Source organism: Dasypus novemcinctus, chromosome 9 (genome assembly GCF_030445035.2).
Source record: "Dasypus novemcinctus isolate mDasNov1 chromosome 9, mDasNov1.1.hap2, whole genome shotgun sequence".
Taxonomy (NCBI): Eukaryota; Metazoa; Chordata; class Mammalia; order Cingulata; family Dasypodidae; genus Dasypus; species Dasypus novemcinctus.
The window spans coordinates 92206542-92219316 of NC_080681.1; the positions used below are offsets into that span (position 1 = coordinate 92206542).

At 35.4% G+C, this 12775-nt stretch overlaps 1 protein-coding gene across 10 annotated transcripts in view; it reads left to right on the forward strand.

Annotated features, from left to right (window-relative positions):
* FOXJ3 (forkhead box J3) overlaps positions 1 to 12775 on the forward strand; it is a 153707-nt gene that overhangs the window by 95366 nt on the left and 45566 nt on the right. For all 10 annotated transcript variants that reach the window (XM_004477415.4, XM_071217511.1, XM_004477417.3 and 7 more), the window contains one exon: positions 9418 to 9501. In XM_004477415.4, coding sequence (XP_004477472.1) covers positions 9418 to 9501 — 84 coding nt within the window. The remainder of the gene's footprint in view (positions 1 to 9417; positions 9502 to 12775) is intronic.

Here is a 12775-nt window from a genome sequence, read left to right on the forward strand (position 1 = left end):
AAAACTGTCAGACAATAAATTCCTATTCTTTATGCCAACTCATTGTATGATATTTGTTGTAACAGCCAGGGACTTTTTTTGCCTCTTCCTTTTCAAGATTGTTCTGACTTACCTGGGTCCCTCATATTTCCATATGAATTTTAGGATCTTCTTGTCAGTTTATGCAAAAGACCAGCTGGAATTTTGATAGTGATTGTATTGAATCAAATGCAAAATGTAGGTCAATTTAAGGAATGTTGGCGGCAGACTTGGCCCAGTGGTTAGGGCGTCCGTCTACCACATGGGAGGTCCGTGGTTCAAACCCTGGGCCTCCTTGACCTGTGTGGAGCTGGCCCATGCGCAGCGCTGATGGCACGCAAGGAGTGCTGTGCCACGCAGGGGTATCCCCCGCTTAGGGGAGCCCCACGCGCAAGGAGTGCACCCGGTAAGGAGAGCCGCCCAGCGTGAAAGAAAGTTAGCCTGCCCAGGAATGGTGCCGCACACATGGAGAGCTGACACAACAAGATGACGCAACAAAGAAGAAACACAGATTCCCGTGCCACTGACAAGAACAGAAGTGGACAAAGAAGACACAGCAAAATAGACACAGAGAACAGACAGCCGGGGTGGGTAGGGAGAGAAGGGGAGAAGGGGAGATAAATAAATTAATTAATGAATCTTTAAAAACAAATTTGAGGAATGTTGCCAACTTAGTATTACCTACAATATTAAGTTCTCTAATCTGTGAATATGGATGTTTTTCTATCCTTTGTTTCTTTTAAGTTAGGAAATAAAATGGACCGGTGTGTGTGTTTGTGTGTGTGTGTGTGTAGAGCTCTACATATAGTATATATAGGCTCATATAGCACTGGATGTTCTGAGTATTTTAATGTGTTTTCAAATAGGGTATTTACTGGAGTTAAGTTTAGTAAACATATTGAGTTACAGCTTTATTCCAGGTGTGGAGCTCAGGTATGGAGCTCAGCTTTGGAGATACAAAGATGAATAAGATGTCACTCTCATTAAAACTTTTGGTTTAGTGAGGGAATAAGATTTATAAACGAACAGTTTCAATATAGTATATTAGGTACAGAGATTGAGATTTCTTGAACGTTGTTCTGGCCCACTCATTATCTAAACCTTCTTTTAAATAAATAATGATTATAAATTGAGTATTTTGGCACAATGCCTTTCAGTGTTGTGTAGTTGTGATAGTTTATAGAGAAGTTAAAAGTGTTATAAATGCCCTTGAGAATTTGAACTGTGGATTGTTTATCAATAATAAATTTTTAATGACTTTAGGGTTTATGACTTAATAATTAAAACTTTGAATCAGCATGTCACCTAAAATATTAAAGGAAAATAAATAGCAAAAAAAAAGAATAATTTTTAATTTTCTTACCTCTCTTGACTTGGGTCTTACCATTTCCTTTCTTTTGCCTAGTCAAATGAAAAGTTTCTTAATGTTTTATCTCCTCTCTCACATGTCTTTGGCACCTGAGTTTTTAACATTTCATTATACTATGGACACCTTTGTCAGTTCTGGTGAATCCTGTGCATCCCTTCTCAGGATTATATTTTTAAATTCATAAACAAAAACACAAGATTTTAAAAAATTAGTTGTCTTGAAATACTTATAAAAATATTTAAACAAACTTATCATACAGTAATCTGTATAGCTCCTTGTCAACACATTAAATAATAAGACTGAAAGCAACAAAGAATAAATGACCTTTTTGGATATTTGCAAAAACTGTTAATGTGATACGAAAATCAATGATTTTCAGGTATCGCTAATACTACTGAGGTGTGATCCTTACATTTATAAGGGAAGGGAATCCTGAATTTCAGCATGAATTCCTTATCCAGATTCATGGAGGCTCCCTGGTCTGCTGCAACTCTTACTGCCTCTCCTCTCTGTTTCTCTTTCTGTTGCATCAAGTTGCTGCACTGGCTCTTCACTTGGGCTAGCTTGCTGTGTGAACCAGCACTCCTGCGCGGGCCAGGTCACCATGCGGGCCCACACTCCGCATGGGCCAGCTTGCCTTCACCAGGAGGCCCTGGGACTCGAACCTTGAACCTCCTATATGGTAGACAGGAGCCCATTTGCTTGAGCCACATCCACTTCCCAGTTTGTTCTTGTGTTTTATCTTTTTGATAATAAGTCTCATTAAAAATATTTTAGTTGTTACTTGTCTTTATTTGCCTCTTCTTGCTCAAAGTAGGACTTCAATGAATGCTAAATGAAAGGATATAACTTTGGAATTAACCAAATTATTTAATTTTAATAGGCATAAATATTTTCAGTAATTAAAAAAAAGCCGTATATCATTTTAAAGGTCCTTGCTTCCCACCCCTGAGGTGGCTCACTCATCTCTTTGCTAGTTATTTTTGCTCTTTGTTTGTTTTTCCCTTAGGAGGCACAGGGAACTGAACCCAAAACCTCCCTTGTGGGAAGTGGGTGCTCAACTGCTTGAGCTGCATCTACTCCCTGCTCGATTTTTTGTTTTTTTGCTCGTTGTCTGTTTGTTGTTTGCATATTGTCTTGCTCATTAACTGCTTATTATTTTTTCTAGTCTGCTTGATGTTTTTGCTTGGTATCTGCTCATTGTTTGCTCATTGCTTGCTTGTTGTCTTTAGGAGGCAACAGAAACCAAACCTGGGACCTCCCATGTGGGAGGTGGGCCCTCAACTGCTTGAGCCACATCCACTCCCCTACATGTCCTTTTAATTCCTTAAAATATAGCATTTGTCAAGTATTTGTATGCTTGTTCATTGCTGGAAATTGTAGGAGATGAGATAGAAGACTATTGTAAGATAATACAAAACACTATGTGGCCAAATACTGGAGGATAGAATACTGCATATATTTTTTATTTGTTCTATAGGGTCCTTTGGACCTAATTTAGTTTTTGAATATCTGTTTTGAATAGTTCTGATCATTTGTAAAGATTAATATTTTATGACTTTTACATTTTCTTAGATGTCTTCTAAAGAACAAATGGAAATGTGTGTATTTTTTAAAAACAGAATAAAACTTGTTCTATCTTGCAATGACCATTTGGGCTACTTTGATAAATCTGAGATGCATTAATGGGATCTTAGTGATCTTACTTTTCCTATATCTTAATTTTATCATTCTAAGAATTATTTCATCATTACCCATCAGTTACTCTCATTGTGCCAAAGACTATAATAGCAAGAATACAGAAGAATGCCTGAATGGCTTAGAAGAAAGATGCAATAATAAAATCATCATTATTATTACATCATCCTTCAGTTTTCTTATTATGTTACCTAAAACACTGTATCATCTTTCAGAACGTTTTAAGTCTAGAGAGACCATCTTAAGTCATTTTTTCTTTTGGCTTTCATTGAACATACTCGAGAAGTTAGAATTTTTCTTTTTCTACCCATATTGGCAAAGAGATGAAAATTGACGGTGAAAGCTGATTTATCGTTATCAGTTGATTCTGAAGTTGAATACAGAGTCAGATAGTTACATTCTAGACTCAAATTACGATGATGAAATTGGGTTAATGATATCTTAATTTTTCTCAAACCCATAAATTATTGAATTAAAGATATATTTCTAAGGACTAAAAAGATATGCGCTATTCTCATCCAGTGTCATTCAACAAGGAAGATTTCATCATGCAGTATTTTGTGACAAGAACCTGAATCATCCTGTTTTGCTAAAAGGACATGTGATAATATTTTTTTCATCTTTTATGATGTTTATGCCCCAAATTTTACTTGATATGGACAAATCCTGAAGGCTGGTGTGTATACAGAAGTGCTTGCAATGAAATAGATGAAATAGGAATGAAAAAAGTTAATTGGATTGATCATTGTACTTGGTAGTTATAAATATCTATATATGAAAATATTTTTAAAATTATGGAACAGAGATGGCTGCCCCTGAACGAAGTTATGACCTGTCAAAATTTTCATATGTGTTGCATTTTTACAATGCAGGCACGAAAAGAACCAGAAATAATAATAAGCTGGAAGCTGGAATCTATTAGAGATGTATTTGAAATCTTAAATTGGTATTGTATTTTTTTCTCTTTATTTATTTTTTTTAAATGTTACATTAAAAAAACATGAGGTCCCCATATAACCCCAACCCCCTCACCCCACTCCTCCCACATCAACAACCTTTTTCATCATCTTGGGACATTCATTGCATTTGGTGAATACATTTTGGAGCTCTGCTGCATCACATGGATAGTGGTTTACATTGTAGTTGACACTCTCCCCCAGTCCACCCATTGGGCCATGGCAGAACATACAATTTCCAGCATGGTATTGTATTTTGATAGTAAAAGTATAAGGAAAAGAGACAGAAGTAATAATAAGTAGATCATTTTAGAGATATGCAATCTGTAATCAGTTTGTTCTAGGTTCATGCATTATATTTGATGAGCAATTGGGTGCATTCAAAAAGTATTAGCCATTTTAGGTATATATACCTAAAATGTATATAGTTTTCCTGGAAACTATACAGGAAAACTGAATATATAAAATGTATTTAATATTATAATATACAAATTTGGGTTTATTACATTTGGTAAGTTGTCCAAGATCACCCAACTAGAATGTAATAGGTCAGGGATTTGTATCTAGGTTTGTGGCTTCATAGATGGTCTCCTCAGGATGGCTGTCTAAATACTGAAGTACTTTTGCTGTTGGAATTCAGCAAATGCATTTCTCAGGGAAATCTTCATGGGGAGCTTTCCTAGAAGGGTAGGAAACTAGAAAGACTAAGGTCAGTTTGGCTCTGGTAAGGGTTGTAGTTATCAAAGCTCCTGAATCAAGTGAAACAGGTGGCTCAGATGTTGGTGTTAGAGATTTCAAAGCAGCTATTAGAAATATGTTCAAAGAATTAAAATAAAAGACATTCAAATAGTTAATGAACAGAAAATTTCAACAGAGAGATGGAATCCATAAAATAGAACAAAATGGAAATTGTAGAAGGTGGAAAGTATAGCAATTAAGTGAACCATTCCCTGGGTGGCCTTAAGAGCATATTGGAGGAAGCGGACTTGCCCCAGTGGCGAGGGTGTCTGTCTACCACATGGGAGGTCCACGGTTCAAACCCCGGGCCTCCTTGACCCATGTGGAGCTGGCCCATGCACAGTGGTGACGCACTCAAGGAGTGCCGTGCCACCCAGGGGTGTCCCCGCGCAGGGGAGCCCTACGCGCAAGGAGTGCGTCCCGTAAGGAGAGCTGCCCAGCATGAAAGAAAGTTCAGCCTGCCCAGGAATGGCGCCGCCCACACGGAGGACTGACACAACGAGATGACGCAACAAAAAGAAACAGAGATTCCAGTGCCGCTGACAACAACAGAAGCAGACAAAGAACACGCAGCAAACAGACACAGAGAATGGACAACTGGGGTGGGGGTGGGGGGGAGGAGAGAAAGGGAGAGAAAGAAATAAATCTTAAAAAAAAAAAAAAGTAGCATATTGGAAATAGCTTATTAGAAAATAAGAAAGCTCTGAAATCAATTACTTAAGCATGTACCCTAAGAAGTTAGAAAATTGAGTTCAAAGTAAGTAGAAGGAAGGAAATAATAAAGGTAAGAGTGGAAATCAATGAAATAGAAAATAAAGAACAACGAAACCAGAAGCTGAAACCTTTAAGGAAAAAGCAATACCTAATCCTACAAACTCATTTCATGAGGCCAGTATTATCCTGACACTAAAAGTAGGCAAAGAAATAACAAGAAAACTATAGACCAGCATTTTTCATGAAAATAGACCCAAAAATCCTTAATAAAATACTAGCAAATTAAATTCAGTGATATATAAAAAGGGTAATACATCATGATGAAGTGGGATTTATTCCAGGTGTGCAGTGCAGATTAAAATTAGAAATCAGTCAATGCAGTTCACTGTATGAGTAGAAGAAAGCAGAAAATCATGTCATCTCATTAGGTATAAGGAAAAAAAAATGATAAAACTCAACACTCATTCAGCCCACTAGCAATAAAAAATGATTTTGCTTAAGCTGCTTATGGGTATTTTTGAAAAACCTACCATTTATATCATACTTAAATGGTGAGACACTGAATGCTTTTCCTCTAAGAAGACGGCCAAGATGTTTGTACTCAGGTGCTTCTAGTCAATATTCAGTAGATCCTAGCCAGTGGAGTAAGGCAAGAAAATGAAATAAACGACATACAGATAGAAAAAGAATAAGTGAAATTGTCTTTATTTGCAGACAAAATAGTTGTGTATGTAGAAAATCCTAAAGAATCTATTGAAAGACTTCTATAATGGGTTCTTAAAGACTTCTATAATGGGTTCTATAATGGGTCCATGGATTCCAGGGGCCCGTGAGCTTGAGTTGAAAAAAAAAATTCTTGTGGGAATGTGTTGGTGCGGGTACGATATATTTATAAAATGATACACAGTATAGTGTGGACTTAGTAAGGGGTCTGTGGTTTTCACCTTATTGACAAGGGGGTCCATGGAACAAAAAAGGTTAAGAACCTCTCTTCTAGAATGAATAAATAAATTTAGCAAGATTATAAGATACAAGGTCAATATATGAAAAAATGAACATTTTAATGCTACCCATCAACAATTAGAAAGTTAACAAAAGCAATTCTATTTACAATAGCATCCAAAATATTGAAGTATTTTAAGAATACATTTCAAGTAAATATGTGCTGAACAATCCCTTGAAAACTATAAAACATTATGACTAGAAATACAAGAACAATTAAAATACATGGAGAGATATGTTTGTAGAGTAGAGTACTCAGTGTTGTTAAAATGTCATTCCTCCCCACATTGATCAATGGAGTCAATTTAATGCCAATCAGAATCCCAGCAGGCCTTTGAAAAAAAGTTGATGAGCCGAGTCTCGTATAAATGCAAAGGACCTAGATAAGGCAAAACAATTTTAAAAAAGAATTAAGTTGTAGGGCTTAATCTGCCTGATATTAAGACATTCTATGTGGTACTCAGGATAGAATGGTATTGATATAAGGATAGACTTATCAGTGGAATAGAGTACATAGTTCAGAAATAGACCCACATATATATTCAACAAATGGAAAAGTTCTGTGTCTTGATTTTGGTGTAGTATACATGACTGTGTACAATTGTCAGAGTTCATGGAACTATACATTTAAAATGGGTGCATTTATTTTGTCTAAATATACTTGAATAAAGTTGGTTTAAGGAAAACAAAATAAGTCCTTTGTTTCCTACTTGTTCCACATCAGCTTAGAGGAGTAGGCCTGCCTTTGGGGGGAAATTGGGTTGAGAGTTTGTTGAATGGCTATATATAAGCAGCACATTTTTTGTGAGATATATTGTCTAACAGGGTAGGAAGGGTTACTGCTTTTTAAAATTAGTCGAAGGATACTTTCAAGGTCTTTTAATCCCAACCTTTGGTTTCATACATACGTAAACTCAGATAACAGGTTATCCAGAGCCACTAGGTTGAAGATTTCACAACTTACTTTGTGAGTTAGTGTTTACATTTGTCATTGTGTTTCGTGTATATATAATGAATAGCATTAGGCTTTTGAAAAAAAATTTCCCTGTTGATCTATTTATGACAGTCCACAGCCAGTCATATTTTGTATGGAAGAATAGATGTGTATTTGTTTTAACAGCTTTATTAAAATGTTTAATAACAAATTGGCCTAAAGTTTGTATAAGTGGTTTCCCCAGATTAATACACATATACACACTTATCCAAAACAAAACTAAACACTGGAGTATATTTTCTCTGTGAATACTGGTTTTCACTATTGCCCAGTGAGTTTAGTACTTTTCCTCTAGTTTTGCTTTCAATGTTTGTAAGAACTGATTTTTTTCTCTTAATTTGTCTATTTTGAAACTTGCTAACCATACCTACTAATTGGTGTTTTCTGCAACATCTACATTTTTCAATGTAATTTTACATTAGGTCTGATAGACTAATTAACTGAAATATGGTAGCCACTTAGAAAAGATAACCTGGAAGAAATGCCTCAGCAGTGGCTGGATGATGAAGTGGAAAGCTAAGCTCGGGTCCTTAGATAGACTAGAATCTTGGAAGGCCTGGCATCATTCCCTGTACCTGTATACTTACATACTTTGTGTATAGTTTGTTCAACAACTTTTTTTCCATTTTTTCCATTTTGATCTGTGCCTGACACTGGATTTAGAAATGAATAAAACACAGTCCCTGTCTAAGGCGCTCATAGCTTAGATGGGGTTACAGATTTATATACAAAACTGTAATGTAAGTTCAATCAGTGGTCTAAATGTATGAAAATAATAGAGACCTTGCAGAGGGAGAGAGTAGTGAATGTGAGTTCATTTGGATAACATGAGCTAAAATTTGAAGGTAAAATATGAGTTTGTCATTGATAGGGTAGGTATTACTGGTAGTGAGAGCAGAATGTTAGGCATGAAACAAACATGCTGTGTTCAGCTATAGGCAGATAGTTCATATCAGTCATAAAGTGTGTAGGGTGACAGATGAGCACTGTATTTCCCCTCATTGTCAAATGTTACCTGAGAAAGCAGACCATGAGGATTAATGAAATGATAGAGTCAAAGACTGGACTTGAATACTATCACTGGGATTAATTGTAAGGCTAGGCCACATCTGAAAGAGGCATATCTCCTTCCCTCCCCTTTTTTCCTTTCTTGGTGTCCTCCCCATCTCTTTGCCCAAAAGTGTATGTGCGTGCATGCAAATATGTGTGTTTTGGAGAGTTAGGGTAATTGAGGGAGCAAACCGCTAGCTTTCTGAGCTTTGATCCCCTCATCTGTATTATATGTGCAAACTATACTATCTGTGCTTTTCAGAATATGTTTTTGAGGGGATGTAATTTCTGAGTGCCCAGAACATAGTAGATACTCAATACATATTTTTGAAGGAATGGCATGAGACCTTGTATCAGAAGAGAGAATAAATATTTTAAAAATTGTGGTAGAATAAGCAGTGTACAGTTCATTGCTTCTTAGGATGTATAGAATGCGTTCACAGTTTAAGTTTGTCTTTATAAATTATTTCACTTAGTATTTAGATTTGTGAGCTCCCAGGGTACAGAAACTATAATATCTTTTGTAATTGAATGTTTTATGGTACCGTAACTATCACACTGTTCAGTTAAGAATTAGATATTAAAAATGTGTTGAGTTGATACTTTACCTTTTTAATTTGGCTGTGGCAGAAGTTATTGGGTTTGTGTTGTTAAGATTATGAGATTCCCTTCCCCCCGTTTTGTCAATCTAGTTATTATGGACTTTTTTCTCAAACTTTAGTTTTCTTTCATTCAAAACTGGTGTTTCTTCTCATGCCACTTCTCCATTCTTCTATTTTCAAAATATTTGCTTTTGGAGCAGAAATTGTAAATATCCATTTTAATGTTTTAAGGTTCCTGTAATATACTGTTAATATAATTTATTTCTTTACCTTTAGGGTTCCTATTGGGCAATAGACACCAATCCGAAGGAAGATGCACTACCTACCCGGCCAAAGAAGAGGGCACGATCTGTAGAACGGGTAAAAGTTCTTTATCATAAATTTAGAGTGACAGCGTTATATGTCAGAAATATAGATTTAAAATATAGATTTTAAAGGGTAATTTCCAATACAGCAAATTTAACTATAACAAAGGAAAGATTTTATACTTGTATAGCATTTCATATTTTTCAAAGCACTTTTCAGGTGCATTATTTTATTTGAGTGAAGTGGACAGTTTAGGAAGTTAAAGAACAGATTTTTTTCCTAAGTAGGGCACAGCCATTGTCTAACTGCAACTTGCATCCAGGTCTCTTGAGTTTTATTATGGTACTCTATCCTCTGCATCTGCAATGTTGGGGACTAGTTTAATGTAAAAACCATTCCCTTCCATTGCATGTGTTCAGTCTGGTTACACTGAATTTTCCTGAATGTACTCTAAATGTTTTTTCCTGCTTTATCCATGTAATAATTGCTTTGTAAACAAAAATCTCTAAGTGGATGTGTTGTGTTTAAGGTAATTCTTACTTGCGAATTCATGGTTAAAATTAATTTGCAAGAATGAAAGAGAAAGAACTATAGTTGATTTTCTAACTTGCTTATCTCAGTAATATTTTATTCAACACTTTGGTTGCCAACAGGCATTATTTTACCCTTCAGCTTTCCTCACTCTTTCTACATTTCCAGTTTCTCAACTAAAAACTGTTTACTAACACGCACACACACCCTACTCTTCCTCTAGACTGAGTTCAGTTGTTAATCACATTATGAAGCCTTTCCTCACGTCTTCATGTTGCCATAGAATTCTTACAAAGTTCTTTTATAGAATTTCTCACACTTTATAGTAATTATTTATTTCTGTGTTTTCTTTTATTGGACTGTGATCCCCTTAAGTGCAGAGAGAGTACCATACTTTGTATCTCCAGTGTTTTGCATTTTCTGTGACTTGTAGTAGATGTCAGTAAGTGTAGAATACATTGGGCAAAGTAAAGAGGATAAGATGTGAGAATCTTTGGTCAGATAAACTTATTTTATGTATTCTTGGTAAAGAATAAAACTTCCCAACCTAAAGAATAAAGACATCAAAAATGGGTTTAGACTGGGATCATGCAAGCCTATGAAGAATAGCAGCAATGGGGTTTTAGCCAGACAGATATATTGGAGCCAGCAGCGGAAATTGAATAAGGCAGTTTTAAAGCTGTATAGAGTCAAGGGTGAATTCCTAGGCCAGAACTGTATTTGGCTTTACAGTAACTACAGTTTAAGAAGTTAATGCTTTGTTGTGGGATTGGCTTCTAGTAACAGAGATAATTTTAAGACGGAGATGCTGAAGAGCTGTATATGTACAAGCATACCTTGTTGTATTGCACTTCACTTTATCAAGCTTTGCAGATACTGCCTTTTTTTTTTTTTTTTTTTTTTTTTAACAAATGTGACGGTTTATGTCAACCTTGTGTTGAGCAAGTATACTGGCACCATTTTTCCAGCTGCATTTGCTCACTTTGTGTCTCTGTGTCACATTCTACTAAGGTATGTACATTGATGGTTTTTTTTTAACATAATGCTATTGCACACTGAATGAACTATAGTATGGTATAAACATAGCTTTTAGTATGCCCTGGAAAACCAAAAAATTCATGTGACCCACTTTATTACAATCCTTGCTTTATTGCGATGGTCAGAAACCACACTGGCAGTATCTCCAAGGTATGTCTGTTATGCTTTTAGGAGAGTTGAGGCTTAAATGCTGCACTCCTGCCTCTGCATTTGAACACAATCTTAGCTTGTGGACTTTATGTAAAAATTGGAGTTCAAAACATATTCAGCATCTGTTGCCAGAATTTAAAGGAAGAGGAGAAAGTCCACATTATATGACCCAGAGCATCAATAAACAACTTGGAAAAGGATCTATATCTCAAAGGGCCGAGGATGTGTAGTCTTCTCTACCATTTGTCCTCTTCTGAAGTTTCTGGAACGTAAATTATTTTTGGAAGTCGACATTAGTTGCTGACTTGACAACTAGATTAATTTTTACTGCCTATCTTTTTTTCTTCATTTTGAGTTTAAAACATGTAAAAATTGAACAGTTTACCTCTGTGGTATAGTTCCATGAAATATGCATACAGTACCAGAGCCTTTCGGTACCATATGGATATTTTTTTTGAGCTGAACTATGTCTTAGTTGTTAGCTTAGGAAAGGAACCTGTACAAAGAGGTCAGCTATAAGGAAAGTACATGTAATAGTTAAACAAATACTCTGAAGGATAGTATTCTTACAAATACAATTTCCTGCCCTGATAAACTGGGTTGTCTGTATTTTTCATTTAGAGGTTGTTTTTTAGGGGGTGAATGGAAGGAAGATAGAAGGTTATGCAATATATAGTATTTTTATTAGGACAGAGTATATTTTAACCATTGATTTTTATCTAAGGAAATGCCTAGGACATTCAAGTAGTGATTGTTCTGAATATGGTCTTAGACATTTGAAATTTTCTCAAAAATTGAACATGACCTATCAGTGGAAAACTTTTAAAGCATAAAATGACTTTTTAATGTAAATGGTAAATATGTCAAAGCCCTTAAATATTCATTGTTAAATTTCTGGAATTTTTTACTCCTTTGTCCATGTGTGAACACGAGAATTTTGTGTAAAAAATAAAAACATTTTATACATTTTAAATTTTGATGAGAGATGAGCTCTTAGTGGAACAGAAGAGGCTTTCTAATCTCCTAAAAAGAGGTGATTTAAACAAATACAAGCTACAGCATCTTCATGAAAAATAAAGCTTGATATTCTTAGCTCAGTTTCTTGACACACCGTTCTATTTCTTCCATTTATGTGAACATAAGTCCGTGTTAGCTGTTCTGTGAGTATAGTACTCCTTTCTTCTTTTCTTAATCCTGGAGTATATAAATGTCTCTTGCTCTTTTTTCTTCTTTCTTTCTTCTTCTTATAACTTTCCTTTATCATAAATGGATCTGATCACCTTAAAAAATATTGAATAAAATTTAGTATGGTTGAGGTAAGTGGACTCCTCAACCAGAAGTCCTGGATATCCCTTCTGGCTTTATACCTTACTAGTTCTTGTGACTTTTGACAAGTTGTTAAAATTTTTTGAGCTTTGAATTCCTCAGCTAGAAAGTAGAGGATAGAAGTCATGGCCTCATAGTAATAATAGCTAATTATATTGAGTTTTGTGCCTCTTATAAGATTTTACAAATTAACTCATCAATTTTAACAATAACTCAAAATAATGGAAAAGATATACATAATGCACTAAGTTATCCTAGGATCCTCAGCTAATAAGTACCAGAG